This window comes from Pongo pygmaeus, chromosome 8 (genome assembly GCF_028885625.2).
Source record: "Pongo pygmaeus isolate AG05252 chromosome 8, NHGRI_mPonPyg2-v2.0_pri, whole genome shotgun sequence".
Taxonomy (NCBI): domain Eukaryota; kingdom Metazoa; phylum Chordata; class Mammalia; order Primates; family Hominidae; genus Pongo; species Pongo pygmaeus.
The window spans coordinates 94,732,600-94,752,230 of record NC_072381.2 but is presented as its reverse complement, the minus strand read 5'-3'; the positions used below and the strand labels follow the sequence as shown (position 1 = coordinate 94,752,230).

At 37.5% G+C, this 19,631-nt stretch overlaps 1 protein-coding gene across 7 annotated transcripts in view; it reads left to right on the top strand.

Moving 5' to 3' along the window:
- The window catches only part of PANK1 (pantothenate kinase 1), a 64,048-nt gene extending 58,128 nt beyond the window's left edge, over positions 1–5,920 (top strand). For all 7 annotated transcript variants that reach the window (XM_054503384.2, XM_054503385.2, XM_063669973.1 and 4 more), the window contains 2 exons: positions 128–253; positions 4,443–5,920. In XM_054503384.2, the coding sequence (XP_054359359.1) occupies positions 128–253; positions 4,443–4,502 (186 nt within the window). In that variant the 3' untranslated portion in view covers positions 4,503–5,920. The remainder of the gene's footprint in view (positions 1–127; positions 254–4,442) is intronic.
- Positions 5,921–19,631: the final 13,711 nt, after the last annotated feature.

The following is a 19,631-nucleotide window of genomic DNA, read 5'->3' as shown; positions in this document are numbered from 1 at the left end:
ATTCCACCAAAAAAACAAGGAAAATTCACTCTTCAAGGTTCTGTATAGAGACATACAGAACATTGGGTCTTTGCCAAATGCTATTTTTATGCCATGATTCAATTGTTTTCTTTAATATTTTTTCCAGAATATAGACAGAGTTGTGTTTGTTGGAAATTTTCTCAGAATCAATATGGTCTCCATGAAGCTGCTGGCATATGCCATGGATTTTTGGTCCAAAGGACAACTAAAAGCTCTGTTTTTGGAACATGAGGTAGGTTGAGCTTGCATAGACTTACTGTCATATGTGGAGTATATTTTGGTTTGGCTAACATATCAGCAGGTCTCTTAGCTTTTTAAATTGGTCAAGTAGAAAAGTTGCCATTTACACTTTGCATTTACACAAAGGATAAGAAAAAAGCATATATAAAATGGAAGCGTTCTTATCCAACAACCAGGACTGGTAGTTGGTTAATTTAATTTTTTAAAAAGTCACTGAAAATGTAAATTAGGACAGTCATTATAGAAAACTGCATGGAAGTTTCAAAAAAACTAAAAGTAGAATTACCATATGATCCAGCAGTTCCACCTCTGAGTATTTACCCAAAAGATTTAAAATCAGTATGTCGAAGAGATGTCTGCACTCCCATGTTTATTGCAGCACTACTCACAATAAATAGGTTATGGAATAATCCTAAGTGTCTATCAGCAGATGAATGGATTTTTTTTTGATGTGGTACATATACACAATGGAATACTATTCAGCACTTAAAAAGAAATTCTGTAATTTGCAACAACATGGATGGAATTGGAAAACAGAATGCTAAGATAATCCAGGCACAGAAAGACAAATACTACATATTCTCATTTATTTGTGGAATCTAAAACAATCAAACTCATAGAAGCAGAGAGTAGAATGGTGGTTACAGAGGCTGGGGGGTAGGGGAAATAGGAACATACATTTCAAACTTGTAAATTTCAAATGTTCTCACCAAAGAAATCTAAGTATTTGAAGTTATATACATGTTAATTAGCTTGCTTTAATTATTTCACATTGTATTCGTAAATCATAACCTCACTTTGTACCCCATAAATATATACGATTATAAGTTGTCAATTTATAGTAACATTTTTTAAAAGTTTTAAAGTTAGATAAAATGAGTAATCATTAATAAAAGCTTTCTTCAACCATTTTATTATACCTTAAAATGTGTAAATGTGCACTTACTTACCAATCTTTTGATGTGAGACCAACGCCTATTTTTGAGCATGGTTTCTGCCGATTGGAGTCCTGTAGTTATCTTTCTTTCATAATCTACAATATTATGCACCTCCTTTGATTTCCAGTTTGTTTCCTTAAAGTGGATTAAGAAGTTAAAGATACTTATGAAGCAAGTTGGTTGCAGAATTCTTACAGGTTTTTTTCTCTCTCTTTCACGTTGTGGCATCCACCTAAGTAGACAGCAATTATTTCTGACTACCTTTTTCAATATTTCTCAAGAATTTAACTGAATTTTCATAGAACTGACCACCAATTTGTGCTCTTTTTATTGATTTAGGTAGTATATAGTTAAACTAGATTATTACATTACAATCAACCTGTCATAAACAAATTTAAGGATAAACACAGCTGACTCTTGGCAAGTAAGCAATTCAGCTGGTAAGAACAGAAGTGCTTGGGCTACTAAGAGTAGCTTATTGGCCTTGAGAGGTCAGTGTACCTGACCATTAGTGAACCTCTTTACAAAGGAAATGGAGAGTGTCAGTAAATTCAAAGTCCCTTATTGGAGTTTCTTTTTTTTTTTTGAGACAGAGTCTCCCTCTGTCGCCCAGGCTGGAGTGCAGTGGTGCAATCTCGGCTCACTGCTACCTCCGCCTCCCAGGTTCAAGCAATTCTCGAGCCTCAGCCTCCCAAGTAGCTGGGATTACAGATGTGCGCCACCACACCCGGCTAATTTTCATATTTTTAGTAGAGGGTTTCACCATGTTGGCCAGGATGGTCTCAAACTCCCGACCTCAGGTAATCCACCCGCCTCAGCCTCCCAAAGTGCTGGGATTACAGGTGTGAGCCACCCCGGCCCCCTTACTTGGAGTTTCTACCATAATATAAACCAAAAAGTGGGGGCCCTTCTCTCTTCCACCTCCTCTGTCACCTCCTTTAAAATCAATGCTGCAGTGCTGTAATGAGCTATCACTGGAGGTATCTAATCTCTTGTATACACTGCAGCAGAAAAACATTGAGAGAGCTGGTATTGTCAATTTCAATTGTAATGAATAACTACTGTGCCATTTTTTTCTCATCTTCAAACTGAGCTATTTATTTAAGAAGTTACCAATGCATTTAGAGTTATTTAGAACTCTCTATGCCTGTATTTTGTTTTATTAAAGCATATGAAACAGGTACTTAAATACTAAATAGTTAAGCCCTGATAATAGAAATTCATACTAAAGAAAGCTCTTGTTTTTAAAGCAGGCTTTCGGCATTGAGTGAGGGGGAATGAGGTCCCAGAACCTCCACTCCCTACCCCTCACAGCCAGAATATCTGATTATTTATGGAGTTTCCATGTAAGGTTTTGTTTGAAAAAGAAAAAACCATCTCAGCCTTTAAAAAAAATAATGAAAAAGGAAAAAGAAAACTCCTATTCTATTCCAGATAGAGTTGCCATTTTTAGCAATAAAAAATACAGGGTGCCCAGTTATTTTATCTGCCATTTATCTGTGTCTTATCTGGTAACCATAAGTCCAGATCTTCTTGGCCTAATGCAGACAACAAAGCCTGGAAACTGTCAGGGATAAAAAGTCTTCTATAACATCAGGTGGGAAGTTAGGTGGTAACATAGGAAATAAAATCCAACATTTTGGGGAAACTCACTTCTGTAGGTAAAAATGTAGTCACCTATATCACCCTGTACAATCCTAAGCCTCTGTGGACTCTGGCTTTGGTTTGTTACCCTATATCATAACTCAGTCTCTATGGCCAGTGAAAATGGAGTATTCTTGTAACCCCCATAATGTGTTCCTCAGAAAATTCTCTACATTCTTAAATTCACTCTGGCTTACGCGGGCCTTACTAGAGAATCCTATGGAGAGACAACTTTTGAGAAGCGCTGGTATGGTGGCTTTCTGGTCACCTGCCCTGGCCTTAGGAGTCCTCACTTAATTTCTCATTCATTCAACTAATGTTACTGAACATCTCTTAAGAGAAGTCATCTAGCCAGGTAGTTAAGAACACTGCGTTTTACTGACTGTGAGATCTTAGACAATGACTCTATCTCTCCATTTCTGTTTTAGCATTTGTAAAATGGGGCAATTATCATATTTGTCTCATAGAGTTATTGTGATGGGTAAATGAGTAAATCCATGTAAAGTGCTTAGAACAACTTCTAGCATTAGTGGGGCCTCAATAAATGTGAGCTGACAGCAGCAGCAGCAGCAAAGATCCATCCACATCCTGCCACACTCACACCTACTGCTGCAGTTATAACTATTGAGTTCAGCAAGTGCCAGAAGAATGTAGCCTCCTGCCTTTTGGAAACAGATTGCTGTGGACTGATTATTTGTGCCCTGACCAACTTCAAATGTCTATGTTGAAATCCTAATCTACAAGGTGATGGTATTGGGAGATGGCCTTTGGGAGGTGATTAAGTCATGAGGGCTGAGCCTTCATGAATGGAATTAGCATCCTTATAAAAAGGTCTAAGAGAGCTCCCTTGCCCCTTCCACCACGTAATCCAGCCATGTGAGATTACAATGTGAAGACAGCTATCTATGAGGAATGGGTCCTCACCAGACACCTTGATTTTAGACTTCCCAGCCTCTAGAAATGTGAGAAACAAATTTCTATTGTTTATAAGCCACCCAGTCTAGGGTACTTTGTTATATATAGCAGCCTGAACAAACTAACGCATAGTTCTCTAAAAATTTATATTTTTTAGTTCCTTTCATTTTCATAGACGTATGGTCTTTTATTTTACAGATGGGCAAAGTGAGGCTTGGACTAATTTAAGTGCTTTTGCAAGAGCTACTGAGGGAAGTTTAGGGTTTTCTCCCATGAAATATAGCTTTAAAGTCAGACAGATTTGGTGTTGAGCCCTGGTACAAGACCTGTGACCCTGCAAGGATAATTTACTTTATTACCTTCCATTTCTCGTATGTGAAATAATAATCACAGTTTTGACATGATAAAGATAAAGATGAAATAGTTATAATACTAACAACCCCGGCACATACTTAGCACACATGTGCCAGACATAGTTCTAAGCACTTACATATTGAATGTATTTAATATATATAAGTAGGTGTCCAATAAATTATAGTTGTTATTATTCTGCCATGTTTTGTGACACACAATTTAGGTTTTAAATTTCTCTTTTATCTACATTAGTGGCATTCCTAGAATTATTAAAAACGATAGGTATTTGGCTAAGGTTCAGAGATCATCGTTTTTGTATTGTTTTCATAGGGTTATTTTGGAGCCGTTGGGGCACTGTTGGAACTGTTCAAAATGACTGATGACAAGTAGAGACGAGCAGTGGAGGAAACAGCCTCCCAAAAGGACAGAGAACTAAAAAATTGCTGCTGGAGAAGGTGAAAGTCGCTTTGGGACGGAAGCCAAGCCATTATGGCAGATGAACCTGCTGGATTTGTAAATAATTTAAAATCCTTCCAGATGATCTTTTACTCTTAGGTTTTGAGCTAATGATTCAAAACGGGGGAATATAAAAGGTTTTTTTTCTGTATACTGTATTTTTTTAAAAAAATGGTGCAGCGTGGCCAAACCTACCAATTGTTTGCATTAACTTTGAAAAGTTGTTTGATGTTTAAGAAAGACCTGGTATGTAAGCGCTGTTCATTTTTCTTCTGGGGTTTACTGATCAGTGTGGTGATTTTAACTTCATTTAGTAATTACTCTAGGAGATTTTACCTTGACTCATATTTTTCATGACGTTTCATGATTTGCTGTTGGTTTCAAATGAAACTACAAATCTGGCATGTTTTACTGTGAACACTTTTGTTATTTGTTTTGTACGCTTTTTTGTCTTGTTTTTCTGTTTTAGTTTTCTTATGAAAAAAGAGAGTCCTTCCCTCTGTTTCTGTCCTCAGATGATCTCCCTCCCCCTACCTGTAACCTTTCTTTGACATAACTGTTCATATCAATGAAGGTGCTGACCAGCTCAATACAAAGTTAAGCACAAGATCTAAAGCTCTTGGAAATGCCCGTGAAGAGAAGACTGAATGTGTTAATGAATTTAATGAGTCTGGCAAAAGTTGCAAATTATACGCAAGTTTGTCTTATCGCTTATAAATGTAGTGTTTCATTGGATTTATTTTATGCTAGGTTATATTAAGTTGAAATAGTCTGTGATGAAATGTCCTCATCCATGCATAGAATATGAATGGCAGCAAATCTTTGTGCAAGAAGTTTGAAACTTATTGGGAAAAGCCTCCCAGTAGATTAATTGTTCATATCAGGAGATTTAGGGTAAGTCATGGGTTGAGGTGTCAGATAGTAATATCTATTTGTTTTGTACATGTATATATCTAGGAACTTTGTAACAACACATCTTCAATAATGTTAAAGTTTTTTTCATTTTAAATATTTTAAACTAAAAACTACTTCAATCTCAGTTTCTAAAATTCAAAATAATTTATACTGATCTATATATTTTTTCTTTTTGAAAGATTTCATTAAGACTGATGGGTAACTTTCAAATGAGGGTCATGTACAAATATTGGGATGCATGAGATCCCATGATCTTGTGTATTGAGCTTATTGTTGAAAGGGATTTTTGAAGGACAGAACAATTACTCCATGATGAATCTTCCTTGCTCTGCCTTCTGAGCACTGTCTTTAATTTCCATATCTTCAAGTCTTGAAGAAGTTGATGTTAATTGAAGAATTCACTTGTCTGGTTGAAATAAAGCCTGTTTCTGTTGTGATGTTTTTAGTGTATATGTTATTTTCATTTCTTAATTCTCATGTTTATAGTATCTGCTTTGTACCATGAAATGACTGTGTGTTGTGTTTTTGCTACTGTACATTTCAAAATTGGAGGCTTTCCCATGAGTGTGGTATGGTCCAAAACACTGTCTTCAGGTGAAGCTGTAGCCCTCTGCATAGATTTTTAAAATAGAGCTTTATTGTTTCTATACAAGTGACTCCTTAATGCCAACTATCACTGCTATATTTGGTAATTCCAAAGGAGTTTCAAAATTTGGTCATCACAAATACATTTTATCAACTTCTATCTGACTTTAAAAAAAATTCAGGCAGCTAAAGTGTTCTTGAAAAGGATAAGTTAAAAATTTACATATTATTTATAATTAGTGCCTTTTGATGGCCTCTTCTATTCCTATTCTCATCTGTCAGGTAACAGCAGACCTTGATTCTGCAGACCATGGTTCTACAAAGGAAATCAGGGCAAGTTAGTGTGACTGTATTTTTTTAATTATCTGAAATCACTTGATCTCTCATTACAAACATTTAAAATATTGGTGTAGCAGAGAAAATACATTATTCCATTATACAAATATCAGTTAAATGTTGACTACATATAGCCAGCCTGTTTTTTACAAAAGAGATGTTGTAGCCTGAGGATTTTCACATTCACTTGAATTACAGAAACTTTTCTTAGAGTCAACATCACAAAGAAACTGGGAAGACTAAAGAATTTTGACCTTGTACAATATGAAGTAAGAGCATGGCTTTTTATTGTGAGGCAGCTTCAGTCTGGGTCCAGCTTAGTCAGTTACCAGTTCAAAGATATGCTAAGCCTCTTTCTAATCCATAGTTTCCTCACCTATAAAATGGGACAAATAATAGTTTTACATACATATTTAAAGAGCTCGGCCCAGGGGTTGACACAAAGTAAATGCTTCATTAATATTAGCTACAATGAAAAAATAAATTATTTAAACTAATTTATTAAATCAGTAATTCTTAACCTTCTGGATTGTGGGAAACCCATGTTAATATGGAGATGTTTCACCAATCTCCATATGCTAATACATATCCACAGCTCCTTGTCCACACTTCCAAAATCCCATACTTAGGAAATCTATCTTGACAGCTCACTTGGCAGCAAAAGCTGACTTGAGCATTATTTCTCACATGTAGTAGGGCTCTTCACATGTTTTGTTGCAAAGCTCTTCATGGGTTAGATAACAGGATACTGACTCTGACAGGGGTGTTAAGTAATAAAGGATTCTGAATTGGCTGGGTGTGGTGGCTCACGCCTGTAATCCCAGCACTTTGGGAGGCCAAGGCAGGCGGATCACGAGGTCAGGAGATCGAGACCATCCTGGCTAACACGGTGAAACCCTGTCTCTACTGAAAATACAAAAAGCCAGGCGTGGTGGTGGGCACCTGTAGTCCCAGCTACTTGGGAGGCTGAGGCAGGAGAATGGCGTGAACCTGGGAGGCAGAGCTTGCAGTGAGCCGAGATCGCACCAATGCACTCCAGCCTGGGAGACCGAGCGAGACTCTGTCTCAAAAAAATAAAATAAATAAATAAGTGATTCTGAATTTTGAAACACATCTGATCCCGAGTTTTAGATAAAGGGATTGTGGAAATATAGTTGTGTTCTTCACCTTATGCAGTATACATGGATTCAGAGTCTCTTTGTTGGGAACAATTGTTATAGGTAATGTATACTTGACGTCATTCAGTCATAGAAGGAATATTAAGAAGTTTCTTTGTGCCAGGAAGGAACTGGAGACTAAGATCCATAGGACACAACCCCTGCAGAGAAAGACAGCAAAATCTCAAGGCAACATCAGTTATCAAGTGCCACAAGTGCCATTCAATCATTCATTCATTCACATTCACAGCAGTAAACAGAACAAAGATCCACCATCACAGAGCTTATATTTTAGAAGGGAAGACAGATACATTACTAAATATATAATGTTAGATCAGTACTACAAAGAAAAAGTAAGCTAGTGTAAAGGCTAAAGAAGGGGTAGTTCTATTCAGAAAAATGAGAAGGGGAGGAATTTCTCGGGGCGGTCAAAGACAGCCTCTCCTAGGAAGTGACCTTTGAGCAGAGAGTTGAATGGAGGTGAGAACACATTGTGTAGATGTCTGAGAAAATATTTTTCACTCCTGGCAAATGAAAATAGGGATTTGAGGAACTGCAAAGAGGCCAGTGTCTGGAGTTAATAATAGAAAGTGGTGGCAGATGCAGCGTTGGGAGTAACCTTGAGCCAGGTCCTATAAGAAATCTGTGAGGGTAGTGGCCTCTACCCAGAAGAGAGGTTGGTCATTTGTCCTCCAGAAGGTGCTAGAGAAGGTTTCGTGAAGTCTTAACCAAAGAATAGGAACCACTAAGTGGAGAGGAAGGGAGGGCTCTCCAAGCAGGGGGAGCTGGGTGAGCAGAAGCGCTGAGGGAAGAAACCACTTGGCTTATTCAGGGACTGGAAGCTCTTTGTTACAGCTGGAGCCTGGTTCATGAGAGAGAAACCAGGTAGTGAGAAAGAGGAAGCTGGCCCAACTGTGGAAGGACTTGTCTTCCATGCTAACATTGTGGACTTTTCCATAGTCACTGTGGAGCCATCAAAGAGTTTCAAGGAAAGTGAAACTAGAAATAATCAGGTTTCAAAGTGGTAAAGCAAAATGCCCTGTTGAAGCAAATGAGTAAACAAGTTATGTGCTTTTGAATACCTAACATTATTCCATTTTTTTCCCTATTGTGCCAGACCTCATGCAGTAGCTGCAGAGTGAACTATGCTTTTGCTCTAAGTAGGATGGTTATAAAAATTCTTGAGAACTTTCTCAGAGGACACAGGCTACTAATAGCTACAACCCCACTATGAGTCTATTCAGTGAGCAAGAAGGTTTCAATACTGGGAGTATCATAAACTATCACTCACAAGAATTGTTAGAAAGCAATTTTCCTCCCAGTGATCAGAAGATGACCCCACATTTGTGAAGAAGATTTCATTAGTGTACATTGTTTATTAGGTCTACCAGCTGCCCATTCTTTTGCTCATCTGCTTAATTTTTAATAAATATCAATGATCTGAGAGGCATTGGGTAGCACTGAGGATGCATTCCAATGTGAACAAGACTTCAGGAGCTCTGCTTTCATTAGGCTTACAATTGGTTAATGGAGATAAACTAGGAGCGTATAAACCAATAAATAAACAAGAAAATATCAGGGAGTGATAATTGCTATTAAGGAAAGAAACGGTGATAGGATAGAGAGGGAGGAGAGAGACTTCTTCAGTCAGATGATCATAAAATGCAAATATGATTAAGTCATGGCCTCAACTTTTAAGGAATGATGGGCTCACCTTGCTTTCATTCTTGCCACATCCTCAATGAAAATGAAAGATGTTTTTCGGAAACTGATAGCTAATTTTCTTTTTCTTAGAATATTTAATTTAGGTAATATGTATTTAAAATAAAGTTATCACATAAAATAATATATTGATTTAGTAATGCACCTTTTTCCCCCTGCTCATTTAATGAAACAATATTATTTGAACTGTTTACTTGAATCTTTATTGTTAATGATTTTGTCATGACCAGAGTCATTTAATAGTTTCCACAGCACAAGTTTGAAATTTAATACTTTTTCAATCTGTGATGTGTTGACCACTGGGTTTTTAAAAAACCCAGCCACAAACACCTACTCCCATGATGAGCTCAATTATTTCACATTCCAAAAGGTGTCTCTTCAGTGTAACCGTTTATGTCGAGCCTTTTAAAGTCAACTTCAAAAGGCTAGTTTACAAGTATTCGTCACTTGCAATACAAAAATAAAAAGGAATTTTGTATAAAAGTCTTTGCCTCTTTTTTAAAATACTCTATCAAGTAAATCAACATTCCAAACTAGAATTAATTGAGGTGATTTCAGCTAATGTTTTCACTAAACAGTTTTCAACCAGTCCATAAGAAGAGTTCATCTTTTTAAATGTAAGTATTTTTTTAAAAAATTCAACATTTTACATGCATATAGTTTTAAAAGTCAAACACTTGCACAAGACTATGGAAAACAGCAGCACACAAGCTTTCTTTGTCCTTATTTTATTTTACCATTGTGAACATGGTGGTTTCCCAAGGGTGATGGAGATAAAAATTGTTGAGTATTTGCATATCTAAAAGTTTTTAGAAAAATTTTTATTCTATTCTCATGCCTAGTTGATAGTTTGGCAGACTACAGAATTTTATGTTAGATACCATTTTTCTTCAGAATTCTGAAGGCATGGTTCTATTATTTTGGCAATAATAGAGAAATAGGAACCTTCATACATTCGTGTTGGGATTTCAAAATAATACACTCACTTTGGGAAACAGTCTGTCAGTTCTTCAAAAAGTTAAATATAGAATTACCATATGATCTAGCAATTCCACTCTCAGATATGTATATACCCAAAGGAAATGGAGATATACATGCACATATGACTTGTTCAAGCATGTTAGTAATGTTACTCATAATAACTAAAAAATTAAAATTTCCCTAACGTCTATCAATAGATGAATGTATAAATAAAATGTGTACTTCTATACAATGAAATAATATTTGGCCATAAAAAGGAATTACAACACAAATGAACCTTGAAAGTATTATGCTAAGTGAAAGAAACTCGTCACAGAAGACTATGTATTGTATGATTCCGTTTATATGGGATCTCCAAAATAGCCAAGTCTATAGAGACAGAAAGTAGATTAGTGGTCTCCTAGGGCTGAGAATTTGGTAGAAATGAGGAGTACTGCTAATATGTATGAGGTTTCTTTTTTGGTGATGAAAATATACTAAAATTGATTGTAACGATGGTTGCATAATTCAGCTAAAAGTCATTGAATTGTACACTTTGAATGGATTAATTGAATGGTGTGTGAATTACAGGCATATGTTGTTTTATTGTGTTTTGCTGATCCTGTGTTTTCTACAAATTGAAGGTTGTGACAACTCTGCCTTGAGCAAATGTATTGATACTGTTTTCCCAGCTTGTGCTCATTTCATGTCTCTTTGTCACATTTTGATAATTCTTACAATATTTCAAACTTTTTCTTTATTATTATAATTGTTATGGTGATTTGTGATCAGTGATCTTTGATCAGTGATTGTTTTCTGGTGCCACAAATGTAAGACACTGAACTTAATCGGTATGTGTTGTGTTTTGACTGTTCCACTAATCTGCACTTCTCCTATCTCTCTCCCTCTCCTCAGGCCTCCCTATTCCCTCAGACACAATAATGATGAAATTAGCCCACTTACAAACCCTACAATGACCTCTAAGTGTCCAAGTGAAAGGAAAAAAATCACACATCTCTAACTTACTGGAAACTAGAAATGATTAAGCTTAGTGAGGAAGGCATGTTGAAAGCTGAAATAGGCTAAAATCTAGGCCTCTTGTGCCAGTTAGCTAAGTTGTGAATACAAGAAAAAGTTCCAGAAAGAAATTAAAAGTAAACTCCAGTGAACACACAAATCATAAGAAAGCAAAACAGCCTTATGCCTGATATAAAGTTTTATGTCTGGATAAAAGATCAAACCAGGTACAACATTCCCTTAAGCCAAAGCCTAATCCAAAGCCAAGTTCTAATTCTCTTCAGTTCTTTGAAGTCTGACAGAGGTGAGAAAGTGGCAGTAGAAAAGTTGGAAGCTAGCAGAGGTTGGTTCATGAAGTTTAAGAGCAGAAGTTGTCTCCATAACATAAAAGTACAAGGTGAAGCAGTAAGTTATCCAGAAAATGTAGCAAAGATCATTGATGAAGGTGGTTACACTAAACAACAGATTCTCAGTGTAGACAAAACAGCCTTCTATTAGAAGAAAAGACCACCTCGGACTTTTCTAACTGGACATGAGAAGTCAATGTGTAGTTTCAAAACTTCAAAAGACAGGCCGACTGTCTTGTTAGAGGCTTATGCAGCCAGTGACTTGAAGGTGAAGCCAATGCTTATTAACCATTCTGAAAATGCTAGGGCTCTTAAGACTTACACTAAGTCTCCTCTGCCTGTGCTCTATAAATGGAACAACAAAGCTTGGATAACAGCACATCTATTTATAGCATGATTTCCTGAATATTTTAAGCTCATTGTTGAGACCTGCTTCTCAGAAAAAAGATTCCTTTCAAAAGATTTCTTTCATTGACAATGCACCTAGTCACTCAGGAACTCTGATGTAAATGTACAAGGAGATTAATGTTTTCCTACTTGCTAATCCAATATCCATTCTACACCCCACAGATCAAGGAGTAATTTCAATGTTCAAGTTTTATTATTTAAGAAATACATTTTGTAAGGCTATGGCTGCCATAGATAGTGATTCCTCTTATGGATCTAGGCAAAATAAGTTGAAAACTATCTGGAAATGTTTTACTATTCTAGATGCCATTAAGAATATATGTGATTCATGGATGGAGGTCAAAATACCAACATTAACTGGAGTTTGGAAGAAGTGGATTCCAACCCTCATGGATGAATTTGAGGGGTTCAAGACTTCAGTGGAGAAAGTCACTGAAGATGAGATAGAAATAGCAAGAGAACTAGAATTAGAAGTGGAACCTGAAGAGATGACTGAATTTCTGCAGTCTCATGATAGAACTTGAAAGGATGAGGAGTTGCTTCTCATGGATGAGCAAAGAAAGTGGTTTCTCGAGACGGAATGTACCCCTGGTGAAGACACTGTAAACATTGTTGAAATGACAACAAAGGATTTAGAATATTGCATAAATTCAGATGACAAAGCATCGGCAGGGTTGGAGAGGACTGACCTCAATTTTGAAAGTCCTGTTGTGGATAAAATGCCATCAAATGACATCACATGCTGCAGATAAATCTTTTGTGAAAGAAAGAGTCAACAAATGTGGCAAACTTCATTTTTGTCTTATTTTAAGAAATTGCCACAACCTTCAGCAACCACCACCTTGATCAGTCAGCAGCCAAACACATCGAGATAAGACCCTCTACCAGCAAATAATTAGTACTAGCTAAAGGCTCAGATGATTATTAGCATTTTTTGGCAGTAAAGTATTTTTGAAATTAAGGTATCTACATTTTTTAACGCAATGCTATTGCAAACTAAACAGACTATAGTATATTCTAAACATAACATGTACATCTGCTGGGAAACAAATTCATGTGACTTGATTGCCTTGGTCTGAAAACAAAGTTGTAATTTCTTCAAGGTATGCCTATATATTAATGAAATATATAAAAAGCAATGTAAATTAGAAGACGGAAAAGAACCATTGGAATATAGCACAAAACTGAAATTATATATGTTAATTGGATGTTTTTTTTGACCTGTGTGGTATTATTTTCAATTTTGTAAAATATTCCACTTGTTGCTTTTGCTTTTCCACTAGTTTTTTTCCTTGTACATTTCTTAAATTATGATGTTTCTAGAATCAACCACTGAGCACATTTAGTCAAATGTGTGTGGCCCACGGTTGGTGTGGTTAATACTAAGGGCACTGTGACATAAATTCAAATAGCCTCAATACCATTTGCCTAATTTGTTTTAACAAATGGATTTTCTTTTTAAATTTTTTGCAGTTACAGCTTAAGGAGAGTTTTAAATTTTCTCTTAAGCTATAGGCAACCAGAAAGAATTAGACAGTTTTTGTATTAGATTGCTCTTCTCTTTTCTCTTCCACTTCATTTTGTTCATGAAATTTGCTGTTGCTATTTTAGCAAAGTTCAACATCTAAAGAATTTATGCCATTTGGCTGCCATGACACAGATATAAATTATGTTTGTTTTACCACATTCCATAGTGAGGTAGGTGGTGTATGTCTTCTCATATATCTTGAAAAGGTATGTAAAATTTAATTTTAAAGACAACTTAAACTTTAAAATAATTATTTTTCATTAACTACTCAAGCTTATTTATCCTGACATATGAAATATTTTTCATAATATATTCTTAAACTTTTCTAGCATTTATATTCTCTGTTCATATTTGGATGTGTACGTGTTTTTGGCATACTGGAGAAGAGATAATTAATCCTGCAAGTTGTGGATCCAGAGTTTGTATTAAAATTATTATTTAGGAAGAGTATATTTTTAAGCTTAATATTTGAACAGTTTGTCAAATGTCACTTTATTTTAAATATATGCCAAAAGTATTTTTGAAGTAAGCTCCATAAGTGGGTTGAAATTTGGTAAATTAAACATTATTGTGAATTTTAAACATTTTTAGGCATTCTCCTTTGAGATTTGATTACTATTTATATTGGCTTTATACATTTTAAAATGAGCGGTCACTTTTCTGTCTGTCTGTTCATGTGCCAACATCAACATTGAATTTATCAAGCAGTTATTTATGCAATGTTTAGACAGGCAAAATGAAATGGAGAAGTGGGGCAATTATCTGTAGATCCCACCCACACAACTTTCAGCAACTTAGAGAAAATGGTGTGGTTGTCCAGAACAATTGTGTTTTGTTGGCTCTGCCCTGAACATTTAGTCAATTACACAACTCTTCGTGTCCTTTAGCCTGTGTTTCTACAGTCCCTGTTTGACCTCAGCTGCTCATGGTAGTCTTCTGTGGTCCTTACTTAACTATGAAGATTATCTCAGCAAAATCAAGCTGTGAGGGTCTCTGTCCATGGAATATTAAGGACCTTTTCATCTATGGTGTAATCCATTTTAATGGCCATAGAGAGATTTTATGAAGATATAGCCACACTTACAAATTAACTGCCCGGCGCGGTGGCTCACGCCTGTAATCCCAGCACTTTGGGAGGTTGAGGCGGGCGGATCACGAGGTCAGGAGAGCGTAGACCATCCTGGCTAACACGGTGAAACCCCGTCTCTAACTAAAAATACAAAAAAATTAGCCAGGCGTGGTGGCGGGTGCCTGTAGTCCCAGCTACTCAGGAGGCTGAGACAGGAGAATGGCGTGAACCCGGGAGCAGTGAGCTGAGATCGCACCACTGCACTACAGCCTGGGTGACAGAGCAAGACTCCGTCTCAAAAAAAAAAAAAAAAAAAGAAAAGAAAAAGAAATTAGAAATTAACACTTTAAAAAGGGTATATAGCGTTAGGATTTGAAGTTTTAAAATAAAACACCATGGCATGCATAGTTTTTGGAAGCCAAACAAATTCTAAATACACTGGTATTCAAACTTTTAAGATGTAGAGATTTAGTAATTCATTCGTATTAATTATTGAATAATTGCTACTTATGTTTTAGTGTCAGTTTTTATTCATTGATGCAGTCCTGCAGAAGAGACTTTGGAAGCATTAACTGTGTCTTGTATTTCAACTCAGGAGAAGTTCATTTTAATCACTAAGGAGTAAGTTGCAAAATAGGTTCAAGGCCACTCCCAAAATAAACCTACCATGTTTGAGAAGTGAAAATTACACTTTTTGCTATTATTCTAATTTTTAAACTTCTAAATAAATGTTGAACAACTATTTGGAGAATATCAGTAAAAAAGGTGCCAAATTATTAACCTGCATTGAACTATCACAAGTTCTGACCTGGCACTGGATGGAGAGGTAGGGCTTGGACCAGAAGTGACCTTTAATATCCTTCTCAACCCAGAGCTTCTGTGAGTCTGAGAACTGGGCCTGGACCCTGGCCTTTACAAAGCTACCATGTGGGGTCCGGGCGCGGTGGCTCATGCCTGTCATCCCAGCACTTTGGGAGGCTGAGGTGGGTGGATCACGAGGTCAGGAGATCCAGACCATGCTGGCTAACACGGTGAAACCCCCTCTCTACTGAAAATACAAAAAAATTAGCTGGGCGTGGTGGCAGGCGCCTATAGTCCCAGCTGCTTGCAAGGCTGAGGCAGGAGAATGGCTTGAGGCCGGAAGGCAGAGCTTGCAGTGAGCCAAGATTGTGCCACTGCCCTCCAGCCTGGGCGACAGAGTGAGACTCTGTCTCAAAAACAAACAAACAAAACAAAACAAAAGCTACCATGTGGGAATAAAAGATGTTTCCAGGAAAGAGAGTCCACAACAATAATGACAGCTCTGATGGATTAAGCCTTTCATATGCTTGGCACTCCATGTACCTAATCTCCATTAATCCACTCAGATGATGAATAACGTGGGGATTCTTATCTTCATTTTACTGGAGAAAAGACTGAAGCTTGAAGAGGCAAAGGAACATGCCAAGAACATGCCATGAACAAATCGTCAAGAATGCTGAAGTGGCTTTCTGGGAAAAATCAAGGCTTTTTTGGGGCTAAATGATCCAGAGATTTGCTTCCATTTTCTAAAAGGGATTGTGTATAGAGGCAATGTCTGAATGTGTATCTATCACCTTTATCAGTCATATTATTGAAATTTCTGCATACCCAGGCTTAAAATTTCACACTGGCTGGTCTGAAGTTCTAGCTCAAGTGCCTTCCTCCTACTGCTATTCAGTTAGTTAATATTCTTCGGCCAGGTGCGGTGGCTCACAGCACTTTGGGAGGCCGATACGGGCAGATCACCTGAGGTGAGGAGTTCAAGACCAGCCTGGCCAATATGGGTGAAACCTCGTCTTTGCTAAAAATACAAAAAATTAGCCAGGTGTGGTGGCTCACACCTGTAATCCCAACTACTCAGGAGGCTGAGGCAGGAGAATCACTTGAACCTGGAAGGCAGAGGTTGCAGTGAGCCGAGACTGTGGCACTACGCTCCAGCCTGGATGACAGCGTAAGACTCCATCTCAAAAAAACAAAACAAAATAAAAGAAAATTCTTCCACCTGCCCATTTCTTTTCTTTCCTTCATCATACTTCCACTACACTTTACCTCTATGCAAACATTGATGCTAGACTTGTACATATGGGAGTACTTATACAACAAACAAAACCTTATTGCTAAACTTCTGTGTGGATAAAATAATACATATTCCATCTTGTCTAGGAAGAAGCACTTGAGTCTATTATGAAGACTCATGCAAAATTATTATTGTTATTGTTTTTAGAGATGGGCTGGAGTGTAGTGGTGCAATCATAGCTCACTGCAGCCTAGAATGCCTGGGCTCAAGTGATCCTCCCACTTCAGCCTCCTGGGTAGCTGGGCCTACAGGTGCATACCACCAGGCCTGGCTAATTGTTTTTATTTTTTTAGAGACAGGGACTCATTATATTGCCCAGGCAGGTCTTAGGGCATCCTCTTGTCTCAGCCTCCAAAATGATCTTTGAAAAATAGAATTATTATTGATTTCTATATAAATGTTCTCTATTATAATTTGAAATAAATACTTTCTGTTTTATTTAATAACTTGAATTTCTTAGCTCTAATTATACTTTTGAATATTAGTATCTCTCATTAAACCAGTTCATTTCGATGTGACTTTTTTCTTATTTTTCAATTATTACATGTTAAGAGAAGGATATATAGAAATTATGGTATTTGGCTTTTAGTAAGTATTTCTCGTCAGATTAAAAATTTTTAAGGGTAGGCCAAGCACAGTGGCTCAGGCCTGTAATCCCACCACTTTGGGAGGCTGAGGCGGGCAGATCACCTGAGGTCAGGAGTGGCCAACAGGGTGAAACCCCATCTCTACTAAAAATACAAAAATTAGCCGGGTGTGGTGGTGTGCATCTGTAATCCCAGCGCTCGGGAGGCTGAGGCAGGAGAATCACCTGAACCCGGGAGGTGGAGGTTGAAGTGAGCCAAGATTGTGCCATTGCACAATGCACACTGCACACTCCAGCCTGGGTGACAGAGTGAGAGTCCATCTAAAAAAAAAAAAAAACATAAGGGTAATATAATTTTTGGTTTCAAAAAGTAAACCTGCTTTCAAGAACTAATTAATATTTTAAATGACCTATCACTTCGGCCTCATTATAACTTATATTATGAGAAACTTGTCTCCTAAATCCATTGCCATCCTTAAAGGTTATTTTAAGAAAAGTTGGGTTATTTTTATTCCTGCTCAATTTTTTTAATCCCTGGAAATTGCGTAAGTAAAGGCAGCTTTCCTTTTAAAATAGAATCCTATGTTCTTAATAATTTAGCCCAACATGATTGCTTAACCCTAGCGTCTCAGATTCAAGTGGCGTTTATTCAGGGAGATGCTTCTAATACAGAATGTCTTAAAGGGTAGCTTAGGCCCACCTGCCTTAGAATAACCTGGAGAGTTTGTTTAAAATGCCTCTTTGGGAGCCTTTCCCCTGACTCACTGAATCCATCTCTTATAGTGGGGCCCCAAAAGCATTTTTAAATAAACCTCCCCACATAATCCTTAAACAGTTACAATTTGTCTAGGTAGAAACACTTGAGTCTATTGTGAAGACCCATGCCTGTCTTAAAGGATTTATCACTACCAGCATTAAAAAGTATATCCACACTTAAAATAACCCTTCCTGATTCTTTGGCAGGCCATGCCCAATTGGCAGAAACCAGCACTATGTGCTGATCAACTACTGACTAAACCAGTCCAACTGCTGTCTCTAGGTTCAAAATGACTGCACCTCCTAAGTGTCATTCAACCGTGTGTGCAGCATGATAACTAAAGCCCCTTAAGACAATAGAGGCAAATGTGTCCCTCGCATTATGTTGAAACTGATTTTGCCAGCACACTTTTGTAGTCTAGTTTTCAGTTTCTGTTGTCTAGTTTTCAGTTTCTGTTCTGCTCCCACATTTTTCTAATATCCTGTACTTTCTTTGGCATGAGGAAGGCAATATGCTGAGTTTAGTTTGCAGCAGAGAAAGAATCTCGTAATGGGGCAATTTCTCTGAGATTGTCTGGAGTTCATCTCAGGGGAGCCACTTTTCTCCTTCCAAGTATAGAAGTGACACAGGACATCTTCATAACATCAGCCTAAATTTACTGCTGCTATTATCTCCGGTTGCTGAAATAAACATTTTGCATTAAATTTTTTTTTCTAGAGATAAGATCTTGCTATGTTGCCCAGACTGGCTTTGAACTCCTGGGGCTCAAGCAATCCTCCTACTTCAGCCTCCCAAGTAGCTGGGACTACAAGCACATACTACGGGCTGAATTTTCGAAGTGCCCAGCAACAACAGTAGACTTTTTTTTTTTTTTTTTTTTTTTTAAGAGACAAATCTCACTCTGTTGCCCAGGCTGGATGGAGTGCAGTAGTGTAATCACAGCTTACTGCAGCCTCAAACTCCTGGGCTCAAGCAGTCCTCCTGCTTCAGCCTCCTAAGTCGCAGGGACTCAGACACACGCCACCACACCTGACTGAATTTTTTTATTTTTATTTTTTGTAGAGATGAGGATATCACTATATTGCCCAGTCTCCAACTCCTGGCCTCAAGGAATCCTTCTGCCCTGGCCTCCCAAAATGATGGGATTACAGGCATGAGCCACTCCACCTGGCCCACAGTGGAAATTTTAAGGACAATTTGAAAAGAAAATGTTTCCATTTCTTCCAAATAGACGATTATATTGAATGCTGAATGGCAGAGGCAGTGTTGTATAATTATTTTGGCTATGAGGAACCAGCAATCGTTATCTTGCAATCATGTAACTCTTTTTCATCTAGGAATCTCCAAATTATCTCCAACAACAACAGGAACAAAAATCTGCGACCAAAACACACAGTTTCAAAGTGATCCCCAACCTTTTTGGCACCATGGACCAGTTTCGTGGAAGACAATTATTCCATGGATGGGGTGGATGGTGGGGGAAGATGGCTTCAGGATGAAACTGTCCCACCTCAGTTCATCATGCATTAGAGAGTCTCATAAGGAGCGTGCAACCTAGATCCCTCACATGTGCAGTTC